This window comes from Hyla sarda, chromosome 2, assembly GCF_029499605.1.
Source record: "Hyla sarda isolate aHylSar1 chromosome 2, aHylSar1.hap1, whole genome shotgun sequence".
NCBI classification, from domain to species: Eukaryota; Metazoa; Chordata; class Amphibia; order Anura; family Hylidae; genus Hyla; species Hyla sarda.
This window is the reverse complement of record NC_079190.1, coordinates 39,354,271-39,375,594: the sequence shown is the minus strand read 5'-3', so window position 1 is coordinate 39,375,594 and position 21,324 is coordinate 39,354,271. Positions and strand designations below refer to the sequence as shown.

The window sequence follows — 21,324 nt, the reverse complement described above, 5'->3', positions numbered from 1 at the left end:
CTGTGAACATACCAAACCAATCTCTGAATTTAAATCCAAGTTTCCAGGTGTTCCAATTCTCTGGAAAAATGTGGTATGATTTTGGCAGGGAACGAGAGTACTTGCCCACCAAAACTACTTTTTCTAGACAAAATGAACTGACCGGCGCAGCTTAACATTTATATTCAGCAATTCATTCTAGTCCTGTCTGCATGTGTAGGGAAGGGCCCCCCACTATGCCCAGAGCCCCAATGTCATAACCAGCAGGTTTGATCTCTGCTCCTCACCTGCGCATTCCACCTCTTGTGTTCTCCATCCAGCTGGCTTATCAGTAATTCCGCAGACTGAATAATTTCTTGAGCTTTTGATAACTCCGCTTCAAGTTTAGCCGCTTCAGTTGTTCTTGCCTGGAATCTGAAAATAACAGACTTCTTTTCCAACAATTCAATTCTAGGCAACCAGCAGGCTACATGCACTTACTACATTCTCTGACACGTTTCTGCCTATCTCCATTATGCAATCAACCAGACAATTGCCTATCAAAGAGAATCTGTCAATAAGACAGGAGCGGACGACACTCCGTATTGAGTGCACCAGACACCCCCTACTTATTACCTGCACTACACAATGAATGGGGTTCACAGCTTCTTGCCCCCTACACTGCCACGTGACATGTGACATGTGTTAACCAGCTAATTGGCAGAGGTGCTGGGTGTTGACACCTGAGGATAGGCCCTCAATTATTTAAGAGCAAAAACCCCTTTAAATTAGATACCTGAAAGAGTCTTTTAGAAAGGGCTTTTTCTCCTTTTACCCCTTATGAAAAGGAAAAGTTGGGGTCTACATCAGCCGGTTAGTGTAAAAAAAATTTTTTTTTACACTAACATGCTGGTGTTGGCCCATACTTTTTATTTTCACAAGAGGTAAAAGGAAAAAAAGACCCCCAAAATTTGTAACGCAATTTCTCCTGAGTACGGAAATACCCCATATGTGGGTGTAAAATGATCTGCGGGCGCACAACAAGCCTCAGGAGTGAGAGAGTGCCATGTACATTTGAGGCCTAATTTGGTGATTTGCACAGGGGTGGCTGATTTTACAGCGGTTCTGACATAAACGCAAAAAAATAAATACCCGCATGTGACCCCATTTTGGAAACTACACCCCTCACGGAAAGTAATAAGGGGTATAGTGAGCATTTACCCCCCCCCCCCCCCCCCCCACAGGTGTCTGACAGATTTTTGGAACAGTGGTCTGTGAAAATGAAAAATGTAATTTTTCATTTGCACAGCCCACTGTTGCAACGATCCTACAAATGCCAGTGGGGTGTAAATACTCACTGCACCCCTTATTAAATTCCGTGAGGTCTGAAGTTTCCAAAATGGGGTCACAGGTCCACTGTCCTGGCACCACAAGGGGCTTTGTAAAAGCACAAGGCTCCGACTTCTATTCCAACCAAATTCTCTCTCCATAATCTAAATGGCGCTCCTTCTCTTCTGAGCATTGTAGTTCACCAGCAGAGCACTTAACGTCTACACATGTGGTATTTCCATACTCAGAAGAAATGGGGTTACAAATTTTGGGGGGCATTTTCTCCTATTACCCCTTGTAGAAATGTAAAATTTTGGGGAAAACCAGCATTTTAGTGAAAAAAAAAAAAATTATTATTTACACGTCCAACTTTAACGAAAAGTCGTCAAACACCTGTGTGGTGTTAAGGCTCACTGTACCCCTTGTTACGCTCCCTGAGGGTTTAGTTTCCAAAAAATTATGCCATGTGGGGGTTTTCTTGCTGTTCTGGCACCATAGGGGCTTCCTAAATGTGACATGCCCACCAAAAACCATTTCAGAAAAACTCACTCTCCAAAATCCCATTGTTGCTCCTTCCCTTCTGAGCCCTCTACTGCGCCCGCCGAACACTTGACATACACATATGAGGTATTTCCTTACTCGAGAGAAATTGGGTTACAAATTTTAGGAAGATTTTTCTCCTTTTACCCCTTGTAAAAATTCAAAAACTGGGTCTACAAGAACATGAGAGTGTAAAAAATGAAGATTTAGAATTTTCTCCTTCACTTTGCTGCTATTCCTGTGAAACACCTAAAGGGTTAACACACTTATCCAAATGTAATTTTGAATACTTTGAGGGGTGTAGTTTTCATAATGTCATTTATGGGGTATTTCTAATATGAATGCCCCTCAAATTCACTTCAAAACTGAACTGGTCCCTGAAAAATTCAGATTTAGAAAATTTTGTGAAAACTTGGAAAATTGCTGCTGAACTTTGAAGCCCTCTGATGTCTTCCGAAAGTAAAAACATGTCAACTTTATGATGCAATCATAAAGAAGACATATTGTACATGTGAATCAATATAAAATGTATTTGGGATGTCCATTTTTCTTATAAGCAGAGAGTTTCAAAGTAAAAAAAAATGCAAAATTTTCAAATTTTTCATCAAATTTGGGAATTTTTCACCAAGAAATGATGCAAGTATTGATTAAATTTTACCACTAACATAAAGTAGAATATGTCATGAAAAAACAATCTCGGAATCAGAATGAAAGGTAAAAGCATCCCAGAGTTATTAATGCTTAAAGTGACAGTGGTCAGATTTGCAAAAAAGGCCTGCGTCCTTAAGGTGAAAATGAGCTGCGTCCTTAAAGGGGTACTCCGCCCCTGACATCTTATCCCCTATCCAAAGGATAGGGGATAAGATGTCAGATCGCCGCGGTCCCGCTACTGGGGACCCCGGGGATCGCCGCTGCGGCACCCCGCCATCATTACTGCACAGAGCGAGTTTGCTCTGTGCGTAATGACGGGCAATACAGGGGACGGAGCAGCGTGGTGTCATGGATCCGCCCCTCATGACATCACGGCCAGTCCCCTTAATGCAAGTCTATGGCAGGGGACGTGACGACCGCACGCCCCCTCCCATAGACTTTATTGACCGGGGCGGGCCGTGACGTCACGAGGGGCGGAGCCGTGACGTAACGATGCTTCGGCCCCTGTATTGCCCGTCATTACGTGCAGAGCGATCTCGCTCTGCGCAGTAATGATAGCGGGGTGCTGCAGCGGCGATCCCCGTGGTCCCCAGCAGCGGGACCCCGGCGATCTGACATCTTATCCCCTATCCTTTGGATAGGGGATAAGATGTCTAGGGACGGAGTACCCCTTTAAGGGGTTAAACATACAAATTTTGGTGCATGTAGTTAAAAATGTTTAAAGTAGTAAAATAGATAAAACCTACATAAATTGGGTATCCCTGTACCTGTATGGACCTACAGAATAAAGATAAGGTGTAATTTTTTACCAAAAAGTGCACGTTGTGGAAACGGAAGCCCTAAAAATGCGCAAAATGGCGTTTGTTTTTTTTATTTCACACAACAAATTTTTTTTTTTCGTTTCACTGCAGATTATGTTATAACATAAGTGATGTCAATACAAAGTACAATTGGTGATGCAAAAAAACAAGCCCTTATATGGGTCTGTAGGTGCAAAATTGAATGTGTTATGATTTTTAGACGATGAGGAGGAAAAAACGAAAGTGCAAAAACGAAGATTGTTTTGAGTCCTTAAGGTAAAAATGGGTCCTTAAGGGGTTAAGCCAAATTCAGTTAGAATTCCTTATAAACATAAAAGGGAACTACAGTGTTTAACAATGTATTCTCACTCCACAGGATAGGAAATAAGTGTCTGATCACAGACTGTTAGACTTCCAGGAACTCCCCCAAACCATGATCTCCAGGGCGTTGACCCAAATCTCCAAGCTGCATAGAGTGCACGGTCGGTACACACTCCCTGCATTCTCAATGTTAGTGTGCTGTACTCCGGTATTACCGATGCATGCAGACACATCGCTTCGTGCACAGCAAGAGATGGGGCACCGTTCTGGAGATCGCAAAGAGTCCGACCTCTGGAGTGCCCCTTTAATTACTATGAGATACAAACTCCTGCCTGATGACTTATTTCCATCCCCTGTACAGGATAAACTGCACAACTAAAGAAATCATTAGAAGGCGATCACGTCATCAAACACTTACTTCTCCTTTAGCTCAGTCACCCGCTGGCCAACGGAATTAAGCTGTTCCTCCAATTTACGTTTTCTCTCTTCTATTCTTCGGAAATTGCTAGAATATTTTAAAGATTTCACATCAGAGTTCAGTGAAGTAGAAGTCTCATGTTAAACAATGGTAGACATTAATGAGCCACGAGTACCAGAGAGCACAATGCAATAAAACCGAGCAGAACGTCAAACAACAAGGTAATCGGGTGATCAATGCACACCAGTCTGGGGCTTGTTCAGTACATCAGCGCGACGTGAGCATAAGTGGAAAAAATCTGATAAATAGCCATTTAAAGAACTATTAAAATCTGAGAAACTTGTTAACTTATTGGTCACATACTGATACTGTGTAAATAGAAACTTTGGCAGAGCCTATGTCTCCGTACACTGACTTCAGGTTAGATTCCACCTGAAATTTACAGTAAGGGCATGGTGACACAGGGCGCATCAGCAACGTATTTCACGGCAGCCACAGAGGGACTGCAGAGCGAGCTCTGGGCTGTTGCTGGGTAGCTCTCAGTGTTCATTCGTAGTGACGGATTTCCCGCTGTAGAAATCTGCCGGTTCGAGTGGAGACACAGAGCTAACCCGGCCACAGCCAGGAGCTCACTCTGCAGTCCCTGTGTGACTGATGTCGGCGCATCCACAGCGTGAAATATACTGTGGATGCGCCCCGTGTGACCCTGCCAGAAAAAGGAAGTTGCGGTAAAACTGTTAACATTCAACACATTATGAACAGTGTTTCCCAACCAGGGTACCTGCAGCTGTTGCAAAACTACAACTTCCAGCATGCCCAGACAGCTATTGGCTGTCTAGGCATTCTGAGAGTTGTAGTTTTGCAACACCGGCAGAGATCCTGGTTGGGAAACACCGTTCTACGGAAATGTGTGGAGATTTTTTGTTAGTGCCACAAAAGGTAAGTAGCATTCCATATATTTTGCCAAAGATTAGCCCCACTGAATGATAATGGCCTAATCCTCTGGCAGATCTGCAGCACACCAGCTGCCCCAGCATCCACAGAAAAGATGTAAATATGGTTATGTTCACACTAGCATAATACGGGTGCATTTTTGCATCCATATTATCACCAAAACTTACAGCTCTCTGTTCGAATCATCAGACCTGCGGTGGGGCAGGGACTTATGGCCATAAGTAGATTTTTAAGCTTATCGTAAAATCTCTTTCTCTGAGGAACCATTGGGGAACACAGAGACCGTGGGCATATCTTGATGCCGCTAGGCATGCAAAAAGAAAGGTGGCCCCTCCTGGCAGGATATACCCCTCCTACTAACCCATAGCTAATCAGTTTAGTCCCAAAACAGTAGGAAAGGACCGACAGAAAAAGAAGCCAACAGGTGTCCGAGGGAATCAGACAAAAAAGAACCGAAAACAACCCCTCGGATATAAAACTGAACCATAGCAACCAAAACAAATGGGTGGGTGCTGTGTCCCCCAATGGATCCTCCAGGAAAGAGATTTTACGTTATGCATAAAAAATGTCCTTTCCTCAGTCGGCTCCATTGGGGACACAGAGAATGTGGGACGTACCAAAGCAGTCCCCGGGGTGGGAAAAAATACCCAAATCAGAATCAGGCAGAAGACTGTGCCACTGCCGCCTGCAACACCTTGCGACCCAAACTAGCGTCAGTGGACGCAAAAGTATGCACCTGGTAGAATTTAGTGAAGGTGTGCAAGGACGACCAGGTTGCCGCCTTACAGACTTGCAAGGCAGAAGCCTTATTGCGTAGCACCCAAGAAGCCCCAATGGAATGTGTGGAATGCGCAGTAATCCGAAATGGTGGAACTTACCCCTTACGACGGTACGATTCCGAGATGGCAGAATGGAACCACCGCGAAATGGTCGCCTTGGAAGCCGGAAGCCCCTTGCAAAGACCTTCCGGAATCACAAAGAAAGAGTCACCCTGCAGGAAGGAGGAGGTGACGGAAAGATAGATTCGGACAGCTCGAACAACATCCAGACAATACAGGGAAAGCTCCTTAGAGTTTGGATGGACCTGGACAAAAGGAAGAAAAAACAGACAGACAATCTCCTTGTTCACGGAAAAGGAGGAAACTACCTTGGGAAAGAAGGAGGGAGGCGACCAAAAAACAACCTTGTCCTGATGAAGGACCAAGAACGGAGAGCGACAAGAGAGCGCCATCAGCTCAGAGACCCTCCTAATGGAGGTAATCGCAATGAGGTAGGCGACTTTCCACGAAAGGATGCGAAGAGAAGCGTCCCGGAGAGGTTCGAACGGAGCCTCACTCAAAAGCGCCAAGCACCAGGTTGAGATCCCAAGGAGGAGTGGGAGACCTGTATGGCGGCGCTGCATGGGCCACGCCCTGCAGGAAGGTGCAGATGTGAAAATTGGAAGCCAATGGCCTTTGCAACAGAATAGAAAGAGCTAATACTTGACCCTTAAGAGAGCTGAGTGGCAAGCGCTGATCCAGACCACTGGAAATAGGCCCACCAAGCGTGATGGTAAATCCTAGTGAAAGAAGGCTTACAAGCCCGAAGCATGGTTTGAATCACCCTGGTAGAAAACCCCTGGGCTCTTAGCTGTTTCAGCCGTTACGCCGTCAAATGCAACGACAGTAAATTGGGGTGGCAGAGCGGACCCTGGGAGAGCAGATCGGGACGAACTGCAAGAAGCAGAGGTACGTTGGCAAACAGCCGAATTACGTCGGCGTAATGATCGAGTCTGGGCTCTGAAGCCACCAGAATGGCAGGAACGCCCTCTGCCTTGAGTTTCTTTGAGGTAAGGAAGGGTGAAGGACGACCACAGGATCATGAGCGCATCTACTGCCAGAGCCAGAGGGTCGCGGGACTTCACGACAAAGCAAGAAACCTGTCTGTTGAGGCAAGATGCAAGGACATCCATGTCCAGGGTTCTCCAAAGATTGCAGATCTGCGCAAACACCTCCGGATGGAGAGACCACTCCCCTGGATCCGCCGAGGAGCGGCTGAGAAAGTCCACTTCCCAATTCTCCACTCCTGGAATGTGGATCTCAGAGATAGAGGAAACTCGAGTGTCGGCCCAGAGGAGAATCTTGAAGACCTCCTCCATCGCTGAGCGACTGCACATGCCGTCCTGGCGATTGATGTACGCCACTGCCGTGGCGTTGTCCGACCGGACTCGAACAGGGCAACCCTGTAGTCGTTGTTCCCCATGAAGGAGACAAAGAAAAATGGCACACTGCTCCAGAGAGGACAAGCGACCCTGGATCATCCGGTCCCGTAACACACTTCCCCAGCCCAGGAGACTAGCACTGGTCGTGACAACCTGCCAGTGGAGGGGGAGAAACGACCACACCTGGAGAAGGAGGGGAGAGTGAAGCCACCACAGAAGGGACCAATGAACTGAGGAGAGCAGAAGAATCCGGTGATCCAGAGTGGCCGGTGACTTGTCCCACCAGGCCAAGATGGCCAGATGGAGAGGGCGACACTGAAACTGGCCGAAAGGAACCGCCTCCATAGCCCGCACCATCCAGCCCAGCACCTCAATGCAGAAGCGAATCGGGACTGGAAAGGGGTGCCGTAGAAGACGGACACCCTCCAATAGGTAGCGCCGCTTGTCCAGCGAAAGACGAACGCGGGCAGCCGCAGTGTCGAAATGGAGATGCAAGAAGATAAGAGACTGAGTGGGAGAAAGGTTGGACTCCTCCCGGTTGATCACCCAGCCGAAGGTCTGCACCGTGAGATGAAGGCTCTCTAAGTTTTGGAACCGGGACGGAGCTTTGATCAGAGGATGGCAATCACTGCCGCCATGACCTTGGTAAAAACCCTGGGATCCGTGGCCAGGCCAAAAGGAAGAGCCACGAACTGGAAATAGCCCGAAGGGACGGAAAAGCGGAAAAATAGGCAGATAAGCGTCCCGGATATATCCACGGAGGAAAGAGAATCCCCCTGATCCATGGACGTAATGGATCGTAATGCCGAAGGGGCAAGTGGCGGTTGAGCAGTTTGAGGTCCAGAATGGGGTGGGCAGAGCCCCCTTTCTTGGGGACGACAAAAAAGATTGGAGTAGAACACCGAAAAACGCTCCCCTGGAGGAACGGGAACAATCACTCCCTGAGCAAGGAGGGTACGTAAAGCGACCTGAAAAGCCGCCTCCAAAGAAGGGGACCGAGGTGGGCAGGAACGGAAGAAGCGATCCCGGGGAAAATAAGCGAACTCTATCCGGTAACCTTCAGATATGACTTCCCAGACCCAAGAGTCCTGAACCTGAGCTATCCACACATCCCGGAACAAAGATAGATGACCTCCCACATGAGAGGAGGACACAGGTGGGGGCATCGCTTCAGGAGGAGGGAGGCTTACGGTTACCGTGCTTGGCCGCGAAACTGCCAGAATGGTTGGCTGACTTCCAGGAAGGACGCACCTTGAAGGAGGGAGCTTTGCGCGATTGCGAGGTCGCCTGCTTGGAAGGACGACCCGAGGTACAGGGGCCAAAAGGGCTGAAAGGAAGACGACTTCCAGCGAGGATCAGAGCGGTAAGGTTTGTTCTGCGGCAGCAGAGAGCTTTTACCCCCAGTTGCTTCGGAAATTACCTTGTCCAGGAGCTTCCCAAAGAGCAGAGTACCAGAGAAGGGCAACTCCGTGAAAGATATCTTCGAAGCGGTATATACATCCCACACCTTTAGCCACATGGAGCGACGAATCGCCACCAAGTTACCAGAAGTAAAAACCGTACAGCGGGCAGACTCCAGTCCTGCCGAACAGAGGTAGTCCGCAGCCTGAGAGAGTAGATGTGCGAGGTCTGCCAAGTCCTCTGGAGGGGCACCTGACAAGATGCCTTGGTGAAGCTGGAAAGCCCAAACAGAAACGGCCTTGAACAGCCAGGCAGAAGCAAAAGTGGGAAGCAGGGACAAACCTGCTGCTTTAAAGGCAAACTTAGCCAGGTTTTCGATCTTCTTATCTGCTGGATCCTTAAAGGACACTGTGTCCACTAGAGGCAGAGTAGTAGATTTAGATAGACGAGAACCCGGAGGATCCATAGCAGGAGTTGTTGTCCACTTGAAAACCAGATTCTGAGAGAAGGGAAACTAGCCAGGTCGGAAATAGACTGGGAAAGGGAAGAAACCCACTCTGGAGGTGGAGCGGAAACCGTGCGTTCCAGGGAGACGTCCTGAGAGGGAGGCACAGGAGGAATGGTACACATGGTATAACAGGCAAGAACAGTGGGACTCAGTCGAACCACCGGGCATTTTGGTCTTGCAGCCCCCACGAGAGTAATGAGCGACCAGGGCAGCGGCCGCCTGTCTGGGGTCGGACATGGGTGCTAGTAAGAGTAGACTGCCAAGAAAATGGAGCAATCTCACCCAGGTCCTGTGTCCCGAGGCCAGAGCTGAAGAAGCAGGCTGCAGCTGTCCTGTGTACTGTGGCTGGAGATGAAGAAGTAGGCAGCAGCTGAGGAGAACTTGCACGCGAGCCGGAAGAAGAGAAGCGGGAGGCACAAGCTGCACTGGCCAGGAAGGAGGGTGGACTCAGGGACATGTACAGCGCCCAATTGAAGGAGGAGGCACTCAGAAGATGACCCCCGTGAAACTAATTGGTCGGCGGGGTGAAAACGAAAGTAAAAGACCGACCGCGCGACCGCAGCCCAGCAGACAGGGCTGCAGTCGGCACGCCAGAGCACATGTGTGGAGAACCTGGCAAAACTGTCGCCCAGCCTAGGATGAACCAGGTGGAAGAAAGTGGGCCAGGGGGCTGGAAGGTGTGGGGGGGGGTGGAGCCCTATCTTATATGAAGGATAGCCTTATACCTATCTCTATCTTATATGAAAGGTAGCCTTATCCGTATCTCTATCTTATATAAAGGATAGCCTTATGCCTATCTTATATGAAGGATAGCCTTATACCTATCCCTATCTTTATGAAGGATAGCCTTATATCTATCCCTATCTTATATGAAGGATAACCTTATCCCTATCTTATATGAAGGATAGCCTTACCATTATCCCTATCTTATATGAAGGATAGCCTTACCATTATCCCTATCTTATATGAAAGATAGCCTTATACCTAACCCATGCATGCTTAAACTCCCTCACTCTATTTGCAGCAACGCTTCTGGAAGTAGTAGCTAGGCTGTAGAATATGTTGCTAACATTTTCCTGCTGTTGCATTACACAAGGATGTAAGGATATCTATTCTGTGATGGCTCTCACTGCATGATTTTAGATGAGCTTGTGATGATGTCAACAAGCCTGAAGAGCTGTCAATCATCATGCAGGAGGCGGTGGTTGAGCATGTGTGCTGCCACTCGATTAATTTGGGATATATGATATCTCTATTACTAATCGGTGGGGGTCCCAGCAGTTAGAATCCCACTTATTAGCTAGGTATCCCCCATACATACAGGGGATCATTTTTAGTCTTCGGATAACCCCTTTTTAGTGTCAAGTTAAAAGTTTCAAAGTGTCAAATTTAAAGCAGATAACATGCAGGGGTCTTCTGGCTCAAAGATGATAAAAAAACGTGTTAAATGAGTGTTACCAATCCTCCAGCCTAAATGCTGTGTCCCTACACACTTTGTCAGTGCTGACCGAAAAAAGTCAGATTGTGTAGTGACAAACCATGGTAACATGGGGAAAGATTTTGAGTGTTTATCCATACATCCAAGAGAAGTAACAGAGGAATAGCACAATATAGCTTTCTTCAAGTACTTACTGACATGGGAGAAGTGGTTACAGTTGCTCTTAAAAAATGGGTTTCAAGTCCCTTTTAGTGCATGTAAAGCTAAGTAGGGTTGTCCTCACTCAGCAATTCCTCTATTGCTCATACCGTATACATGAGATGGTAAGGATAAACTAGACAACTCCTAAGTATAGGAAATGTCATTTAAGATGATGTGCAAATGAGTTAATATTTACAAAATATTAATAATACATACGACTGCAGTGTTGCCTGTTCTTTCTCGAGGGGCTCTATTTTCTCCAGCACATGAGAGTACTGCACATTAGCCTTCACCCAGGCAGCCAGGGGAGCAGCTGCAGCGCTGGCCCTTTTAGCATTCTGCAGGAGAGAAACAAGGTTAAGACTTCTAAGATAATACGTCAGATTACTCTTCACAGAAATACACTAGGAAAAAAAAACTACCTTGGCATCAAAAGATGTGCGATTCTTTTCAAGCAGCTCTTCCACACTTTCACGGATTTCTTTTGTTATGTTTCTCACGTCAAAAGTTACAATTTCTTCCCTTACTCCTCGCTTAGCAAGGAAGCTGATGGAGTAAAACAAAATACAACCATATAAGTAAAAAAGAGAATATATGTTTGGTGGACAAGATGCTTTTATGTTTTATAGGTTTTACATTTTGTGCTAAACACTTTTTTTCCTTTGGTCACATCAAAATGCTAAAATCATTTTATTTAGAGAGTCAGTGTCGGCTATTCTTCAAAATCTCACTAGCATGTTCTTCAGCATCTAATTCAATCCATGGACAAACATGATGCTTGTCCGACGTCATGATGCCAAGGGACCCTGCCACACTAGGACATAATTATGATCTATACCAGTGTATCTCCAGCTGTTGCAAAGATACAACTCCCAGCATCCCCTGACAGTCATTAACCACTGTCCGGGCATGCTGGGAGTTAAAGTTTTGGAAAAGCTTGAAGCACACTAGTTGGAAAACAATGATCTATACCCATGTTGTCTGCCCTGCCCTCTGGGTAAGAGTTAGAGATACATGCCGTCCATGTAAAAGCAAGTTTGCGGTAGCTATTCATAATAGCAGTACAGTATGAGGTTAAGTATCACAAGGCACAAATAGCATACATTGGTGAATTATCCTACAAGATGGTGAGATGCTACCAGCTATTAGTTGTGTATACTGCCCAGCAATGAACCACTCATATTTCCAAAGATCTACACTTTACTGATTCAATCTTAATGCAGGCTACATAGAACAGACATATACAGTGGTCCCTCAACATACAATAGTAATCCGTTCCAAATGGACCATCGTTTGTTGAAACCATCGAATGTTGAGGGATCCGTGCAATTAGGGTTACTTAGTTTAGAAAAAAGAAGGCTTAGGGGAGACCTAATAACTATGTATAAATATATCAGGGGACCGTACAGAGATCTCTCCATGATCTATTTATACCCAGGACTGTATCTATAACAAGGGGGCATCCTCTACGTCTAGAGCAAAGAAGGTTTCTACACCAGCACAGACGGGGGTTCTTTACTGTAAGAGCAGTGAGACTGTGGAATTCTATCCCAGAGGAGGTGGCCATGGTGAACTCTGTAAAAGAGTTCAAAAAATGGGCCTGGATGCATTTTTGGAGAGTAATAACATCGCTGGTTATGGATACTAGATTTATAGGGACAGAAGGATGATCCAGGGATTTACTCTGTCATATTTGGAGTCGGGAAGGAATTTTTACCTCTAGTATGAGGGTTTTTTTCCTTTCTTTGGATCAACTCAACTCAGTAGGGACTTATTAGGGTTATAGGTTGAACTTGATGGACTCTGATCTTTTTTCAACCTTATGAACTATGTTACTAATGTAAAGTATAGGACAGTGGTCTACAACCTGCAGACCTCCAGATGTTGCAAAACTACAACATCCAGCATGGGATGCTGGGAGTTGTAGTTTTGCAACATCTGGAGGTCCGCAGGTTGAAGACCACTGGTATAGGAAGTTATACTCATGTGTCCGCGCCGCTCTGGACCGTCACCGCTGCCCTGGATGTCGCCCTCCATCGCTGTCGGCGCGTCCCCGGGGTGTCCCCGACGCTCCGGGAAGGCCTCTGCTTCCCCGGCATCCGCGCTCTCCGTCGCCGACATCCCGTCGCTACGCACGCCGCTCCTATTTAATGACGGAATGGCGTGCGCAGCGACGTGATAACAACGATGGAGAGCACCGACGATGCAGGGGATCCAGAAGAGGACGCGCCGGAGCCCCGAGGACAGGTAAGTGATCATCAGCGGACCACACGGGGCACCGTAAACGGCTATCCGGTGGCAGCTGAAGCAGTCTGCGCTGCCGGATAGCAGTTAATGCGATGGCCCCGACATACAAAAGCATCGTATGTTGATGCTGCCTTCAACAAGCGATGGTCTCTGAGAGGCCATCGTATGTTGAAATGATCGTATGTCGGGGCCATCGTAGGTCGGGGGGTCACTGTACTAATAAGGACGATGAGCCTGATCATGTTGTTGCCTTATTGGGAACCTGTTACAGCTTTCATGCTGCCTGAATCGTTGGGATGGTTCCCGGTGGCATCTGCCTGTCCTGCTTACACAGACTGATGCATCTCTTCTTATGCCCAACCAGGGAGAGGTCTTTGAATCAAGGCTGGTGGAGAAGGGAGGCCACCAGGGACTGTTCTGATGACTGATAGTTCAGGCAGCATGAAAGTGGTTCCAATTAAGGAGGAATATACGGTCTTAAAGGAGAACTCCAGAATAGGAAAATTATCGTCCATACTGCCGGCAGTAAAAAAAATTAACCGGTACATACCTTCCTTCACTCCCACGGTGCCTCCGGTAAACCGGCTCCGTCCTCCGCTGCGATCCTCTTCCTGGTTGCCGGTGGTCGGCTTGTCATACTGCACCCAGCCAATCACCGGTCGCAGCGAAGTCCCGACTCGGCCGGCGATAGGCTGAGCGCAGTGTGACGTTTTCGAAAACGTCACACTGCCGCTCAGCCTATCGCTGGCTGAGTTTACCTGAGAGTACCTGTTTATTTTTTTACTGCCGGCAGTATGGACGATAATTTTCCTATTCCGGAGTTCTCCTTTAACCCCTTAAGGACCGGGGTTTTTTCCGTTTTTGCACTTTTGTTTTTTGCTCCTTGCCTTTAATAAATCATAACTCTTTCAATTTTGCACCTAAAAATCCATATGATTGCTTATTTTTTGCGCCACCAATTCTACTTTGTAATGACGTCAGTCATTTTGCCCAAAAATCTACGGCGAAACGGGAAAAAAAATCATTGTGAGACAAAATTGAAAAAAAAACCGCTGTTTTGTAAATTTTGGGGGCTTCCGTTTCTACACAGTACATTTTTCGGTAAAAATGACACCTTATCATTATTCTGTAGGTCCATACGATTAAAATGATACCCAACTTATATAGGTTTGATTTTGTCGTACTTCTGGAAAAAATCTACATGCAGGAAAATTTATACTATTAAAGTTGTCATCTTCTGACCCCTATAACTTTTTTATTTTTCGTATGGGGCAGTATGAGGGCTCATTTTTTGCGCCGTGATCTGAAGTTTTTAACTGTACCATTTTTGCATTGATAGGACTTATTGATCGCGTTTTATTCATTTTTTCATGATATAAAAAGTGACCAAAAATGCACTATTTTGGACTTTGGAATTTTTTTGCGCGCATGCCATTGACCATGCAGTTTAATTAACAATATATTTTTATAATTCGGACATTTCCGCACGCGGCGATACCACATATGTGTATTTTTATTTACACTGGTTTTTTTTTTTTTTTTATGGAAAAAAGGGGGGTGATTCAAACCTTTAATAGGGAAGAGGTTAAATGATCTTTATTCACTTTTTTTTTGCAGTGTTATAGCTCCCATAGGGACCTATAACACTGCACACACTGATCTTCATCATTGATCACTGGTTTCTCATAGGAAACCAGTGATCGATGATTCTGCCGCTTCACTGCTCATGCCTGGATCTCAGGCACTGAGCAGTCATTCGGCGATCGGACAGCAAGGAGGCAGGTAGGGACCCTCCGGCTGTCCTGTATGCCACGATTTTGCCGTGGCTATCCCGAACAGCTCCCTGAGCTAACCGACATGCTTTCACTTGCACTTTAGACGCGGCGTTCAACTTTGAACGCCTGGCCTAAAGGGTTAATAGCGCGCGGCACCGCGATCAATGGCGTGCGCTATTAGCCACGAGTCCCGGCCGTTGTTAGTCACGAGTCCCGGGCCCGACCCGCTATGTTAAAAAAAATCATTGTGAGACCCCCGTTATAGATCGGAAGCAGACACATGACGTACCGATACATCATGTGTCCTTAAGGAGTTAAAGTGCAAGGCAACCGTTCGTCATCCAGCGAGTGTTAATTAGAATAGGACACATGCGTAGATGTCGGACATTTGCCTTTGCAACTTGCCCACATAGCGTGCTGCAGCATAATGTCAGATTGGATGAAATAGAGGAAATGCACAGTGGGGGAGATTCTCAAAAACGACTGTAATTTCTGTTCCAGCGATAATATTCACACCTTTTTTTTTTCTCCTCACATTTTCAAAGGTCTTTTGTGCTGCTTTGAAAATGTGAAAATTCATTTTCGCGCACTTTTGTTTTTTTCATGCCCCCAATTTTTTTTTGCAGCCATATTGGATTTTTTTTTGCCAAAATTGCAAAGTTTGGCACCAAAATCGATAATTTTGTCACAAACATTGCTGATTTTTTTTGCAAAATTTTACATCACAGAAAATTCGGGTGGAAACCTCTCACTAAATATTCCATGGTTACTAGTGCCCAGACAAGCGATAACTGTATAAATAAAACATTTGTGAGCTTAAAAGGGGTACTCCGGTGGAAAACTTTATTTATTTATTTATTTTTACTCCTTAAGGAGGTAGGGCGTACCTCTACATCCTACGCCCGTTCCCGGTGTTTAAAACGGGGTCACACCGGGTCAGTCCCGGCTGCTAATCATAGCCGGGACCCTGGGCTAACAGCGCACGGCATCGATCGTTGTGCCGCGCGCTTTTAACCCTTCAGACGCGGCGATCAAAGTTGACCGCCGCGTCTGAAAGCGAAAGTAAACGCTTCCCGGCAGCTCAGTCGGGCTGATCGGGACATCGCGATAAAATCGCGATGTTCCGATCAGCTTGGACGCAGGCGGAGGTCTCCTTACCTGTTTCTGCGGCGTCCGATCGTCGATTGATTGCTCCAAGCCTGAGTTACAGGCTTGAGCAATCAAGCCCCTATCTCACTGATCCATGCAAAGCTATGGCTTTGCAAGGATCAGCATAGGAGATCAGTGTGTGCAGTGTTATAGGTCCCTATGGGACCTATAACACTGCAAAAAAAAGTGAAAAAAAAAAAAAGTTAACAAAGGTCATTTAACCCCTTCCCTAATAAAAGTTTGAATCACCCCCCCTTTTCCCATAAGAAAAAAAAAACTGTGTAAATAAAAATAAACATATGTGGTATCACCGCGTGCGAAAATGTCCGACCTATAAAAATATATTGTTAATTAAATTGCATGGTCAATGGCGTGTGCGCAAAAAAATTTCAAAGTCCAAAATAGTGTATTTTTGGCCACTTTTTATATCATGAAAAAATGAATAAAAAGTGACAGAGATGTCAGCAGAGAGCTCTGTGTTCATGATGTCAGCAGAGAGCTCTGTGTTCCAAAAAGAAAATAATTTCCTCTGTGCTATTCAGCAGCTAACAAGTACTTGAAGAATTAAGATTTTTTAATAGAAGTCATTTACAAATCTGTTAAACTTTCTGGCACCATTTGATTTAAAAAAAAAAAAATCCACCGAGTGCAGGTGCAGTGACCAAGAAAAAAAAATATTTTTTTAGTAACATTTTTCAATAATATTTTTTTTATTTTTTTAAGAATTACTGAAATAACACCTCCCCCCGCCCCCACAAAAAAAAAAAAAAAAAAAAAAAAAAAACTAAGAAAGAAAAACAAAAACAAATCCAATAAAAATACAACCATTTCTGTGATTTCTATTTCTACAAGCTGGTGTAAAATGTTAAAATTTTTTATGTAAACTGGACTCTCACCCCAATATACGTGGACACGTCCACTTTTACAAAACTGACATAAACAGTGTAAACCGCGGCACAAAGCTCTTTGAAAATGTGGTCGATGCTTTTTACACAAAATATTTCCCCTCAGTATCTTTACTCTTTTAGATGTAATATTTTTGCTTACCTTTTCATGCTCACCCATGATGTATCAAAGATCCCCATGAGTCTTAGCACACCTTCAAGAATGTCTCGGATAACGTCTGGAGGCATGCGTAGGGATCTGATCTCTGATAAAGACTCGGGTTTGATGTTACCGACTGCCTGTTTTGCTTCATCCACCAAAGGCTAAAATATAAAGAAAAAAAACAAAGAATGACCGTACAATACAAAATGAACTGTACATTACTTTGAGCACTAATCCACCACACATGGCAGAGCAGAGTAGACGTGTTATATAAGTGAATTATAATACATGTAAATGCTGAAGAACTAGAACTGCATTCAAGCACAGGGGCTCGAAGGTTGGCATCGCTGTTTTACAATACGAGCGCCAACACATGTATTGTTTAGAGTCTGCCCTGTCTTATGCTGGGTTCCCATTACTTTTTTCCCCATACGGAAGCGCATACGGCAGGGGGGAGCTAAAATCTTGAGCTCCCACGTGTAATTCATTTCAATGAGCCGACCACAGTGAAACGTTCGGTTGGCTCATTTTTTCCCCGTATGCGCTTTTCCCCCGCAACTAAAACCGTTGGTTGACCACGGTTTTAGGTACGGTTGTAAAAGCACATACAGGGCAAAAATGAGTTGACCGGACCGAACGTTTCACTCCGGTCGGTTAATTGAAATGAATTATATACGGGAGCTCAAGTTTTTAGCTCCCCCCTGCCGTATGCGCTTCCGTATGGGGAAAAACGTAATGGGAACCCAGCCTTATATAGGTTTTCATGGGGTGTGCTGGTTTTCTATCACAATTTTTTGGTTGAATTTATGTAATGAGTTATAGCAGTCGATTCCTCTTTATATTTCATACATATAGTTGAATGAAAGATCTCCTTTGTCGAGTTTAATGCTGAGTTTAGGTCCAGGGGAGTGCGCAATGCCCCCTGGTTCATAATCCTCGAGGTCTGTGTTACATATGGTATTCGCTTCTACTCTAGATTTCATGACATATTTTGAAATGCATCTGTCACCTCCGTACAGGGTACAAGAGCTGTGCACGCCAGCAGTTAGGACATAGTTTACCAACTATAGTGCCTCCAGCTGTTGTAAAACCACAACTCCCAGCATATGCAGGCAGCCAAAGGCTGGAGGCACCCTGCTTGGGAAACACTGGCAAAGGGAGATAAGAGAGACGGTACCTTTGTTAAGTGTTGCCACAGTTCGTTAACTTCTAATGCTTTTGTTTTCTTATCCAGCCAAATAGTGGGATAGTCCGACCGAGTCACAGCAGCACAACTCCTCCCCGCCCTGGACGTGTGCCACTGCGATTTGGTCGGCCTCTCCGACTGTGTGGCTGCATTAGGGGTACTCCCCTGGAAAATATTTTTTTTTAATTTTTTTTAATCAACTGGTGCCAGAAAGTTAAACAGGTTTCTAAATTACTTCTATTAAAAATGTTTAATCTTTCCAGTACTTATCAGCTGCTGTATGCTACAGAGGAGGTTCTTTTCTTTTTGAATTTCCTTTCTGTCTGACCATAGTGCTCTCTGCTGACACCTCTGTCCATTTTAGGAACTGTACGGAGCAGGAGAGGTTTGTTATGGAGATTTTCTCCTACTCTGGACAGTTCCTAAAATGAGCAGAGGTGTCAGCAGAGAGCACTGTGGTCAGATAGAAAGTAAATTCAAAAAGAAAAGAACTTCCTCTGGAACATACTGCAGCTGATAAGTACAGGGAGGATTAAGATTTTTAAATAGAAGTCATTTAGAAATCTGTTTAACTTTCTGGCACCAGTTGATTTAAAAAATTTTTTTCCAGTGGAGTACCCCTTTAAAGGTACTGTCTTTCTTATCTCGTAATGCCCTACCTGCTGGGGTGTGCAGCTCTGCACCTTGTAAGGAGATAACAGATGCACTTTAAAAGGGGTGAAATCCATTGTAAAAATCTGTAGCATGTTCATTTTTCTTCTACGTGTGGAAGACATACAGACAATCCAGCATACGCACCATGTCAGAGGTCACCCTAACATTCTGAAGCCAACACTTAGATAGATACAGTACAATATATCTATCTATACAAACACACACACACACACACAAAAGGATATATTCATACATACACACACATAAACGCACTACATAACAATATTTAGCAACTGAGAAATAAATGGTTGTGCTAGGCACAAGATTATCTTTTCATACAAGATCAATTGGTCTGTAAGGATTTCATCTTGATACCTGAACATCCTTTAGCTCATCATCAATTTTCCTCTTCCTTTCTTCAATTTTGGCAGACTCTTCTACTATCCTGTGTTTGATCTTCTCCATTTCAGTCTTTTGATCACTGGCATTCTGTAAAAGAAGAAAAGCAGATGTCTCAGTACTTCTCCAGCAGATGCCTGTTCTGAATCATTCTGCTGCCAGGCGCACCAGCTACTTAAAAACAGAAGAGACCTAAACTTGACATCATAGTGTTAAGGAAATCTTTTTTTTTTTTTTTCCTCAAGTGATTGCACATTCTGTATTATTACTATGATTCAAGGCAATGTGGACAACAAGCAGTGATACTATAATCAGTTACATCAAACAACTCACCAGGAACTGGTGTAATCTCTAATGTATTGTGCATTTATGTTCTTCTAAAAACATCCCAGATCTATGGTTGTTAAATTGTGGCCACATTAGCCCATCAATGACCAGGCCAATGACCAAAAGGGCCTTATTGAGCAGCAAAAGGAGATTTTTTTTATTTACTTACCGTAAAATCTCTTTCTCGGAGGATCCATTGGGGGGCACAGACCGTGGGTGTATGCTGCTGACTCTAGGAGGTGTGACACTATGGTAATAAAAAAAAGGTCGGCTCCTCCCAGCAGAATATACCCGCCTCCAGGCCCTGAGCTAATCAGTTTTAGTTCCAGAGCAATAGGAGAGGACCGACAGCTCAAAGAAGACCCAAACTGTCCGAGAACCAGAAGAAAAAATACAACTGAACACACCCTCGGACAGAGAACCGAAGAAAACCCCCAAAAAAGGGCGGGAGCTGTGTCCCCCAATGGATCCCCCGAGAAAAAGATTTTACGGTAAGTAAATAAAAAATCTCCTTTTCTCTATCGGCTCCATTGGGGGACACAGACCGTGGGACGAACCAAAGCCGTCCCTTGGGTGGGAAGATAAGCAGTCAGGCAGACGGCCGTTCCACTGCCGCCTGCAACACTTTACGGCCCAGACTAGCATCAGACAATGCGAAGGTATGAACCCGGTAGAACCTCGAGAAAGTGTGCAAAGACGACCAGGTAGCCGCCTTGCAAATCTGCGAGGTCGAGGCTCTGTTCTGGAAAGCCCAGGATGCCCCAACAGAACGGGTAGAATGAGCCACAACCCTGAAAGGAGGAATCTTCCCTTTACAGCGATAGGCTTCCGAAATGGCAGACCGAATCCACCGAAAAATGGTGGCCTTGGAAGCATGTTGTCCCTTACGACGACCTTCCGTGAGGACGAAAAAGGAATCACACTGACAATAGAGAGATAGGACCTAACAGCCCGAACCACATCCAGTTTGTGGAGTAAATGCTCCTTAGGATGAAAAGGAGCGGGACAAAAAGACGGGAGGACGATGTCCTCATTGAGATGAAAAGCCGAAACCACCTTAGGCAAAAAGGAAGGATCTGGCCGGAAAACATCCTTGTCCTGGCGGACCACCAGAAACGGAGAACGGCAGGAGAGAGCCGCCAAGTCAGACACCCTCCGGATGGAGGTGATAGCAACAAGAAAACGCCACCTTCCAAGAAATGAGGCACAGAGACACCTCTCTAAGGGGCTCAAAGGGTGCACCCTGGAGGGCACTCAGAACCAGATTCAAGAGGGTGACCGGTAAGGAGGGACAGAATGCGCCACTCCTTGAAGGAAGGTCCAGACATGAGAATTAGAAGCAAGAGGACGCTGGAAAAAGAATAGAAAAGGCCGAAACCTGACCCTTAAGGGAACTGAGAGACAACCCCAGTTCCAAACCCGACTGCAAAAAGGAGAGAAGACGGGGAACCGAGAAAGTCACAGGAGACAGGACCTGAGCTTCACACCAGCGAAAATAAGACCTCCAAGTACGGTGAAAAATTTTTGCCGAGGAGGGCTTATGAGCCCTGAGCATGGTGTGAATGACTTGGGAAGAGAATTCCCGGGAATCTCTTGTCTGGATGTTTCCATGCAGATTCCAGAATGGCGTCAAAGTCAGCGAGAGAGCTGAACCTTTGAGGTGCTGGCTTAGCACGATGAAAGGATACTTCAGGAGTTACATCCGAAGATCCTGGGTCCTCTAAGTGAAAGGTGTCTCTTATGGCTGCGACCAATGAGTTCACCGTTTTAACTGTACCCGAGCGCTCCTCTGAGTCAGATGCCGATTCGGAAGCCTCGTCA

The 21,324-nt window shown here is 45.5% G+C and overlaps 1 protein-coding gene across 1 annotated transcript in view; it reads right to left on the bottom strand.

The window, feature by feature from the left end:
- DYNC2H1 (dynein cytoplasmic 2 heavy chain 1) overlaps positions 1-21,324 on the bottom strand; it is a gene marked incomplete in the record, with an annotated part of 465,550 nt that overhangs the window by 292,152 nt on the left and 152,074 nt on the right. The window contains 6 exon segments of the mRNA XM_056561585.1: positions 267-393; positions 4,018-4,104; positions 10,936-11,057; positions 11,142-11,265; positions 16,938-17,098; positions 19,153-19,266. Of these exon segments, the coding sequence (XP_056417560.1) occupies positions 267-393; positions 4,018-4,104; positions 10,936-11,057; positions 11,142-11,265; positions 16,938-17,098; positions 19,153-19,266 (735 nt within the window).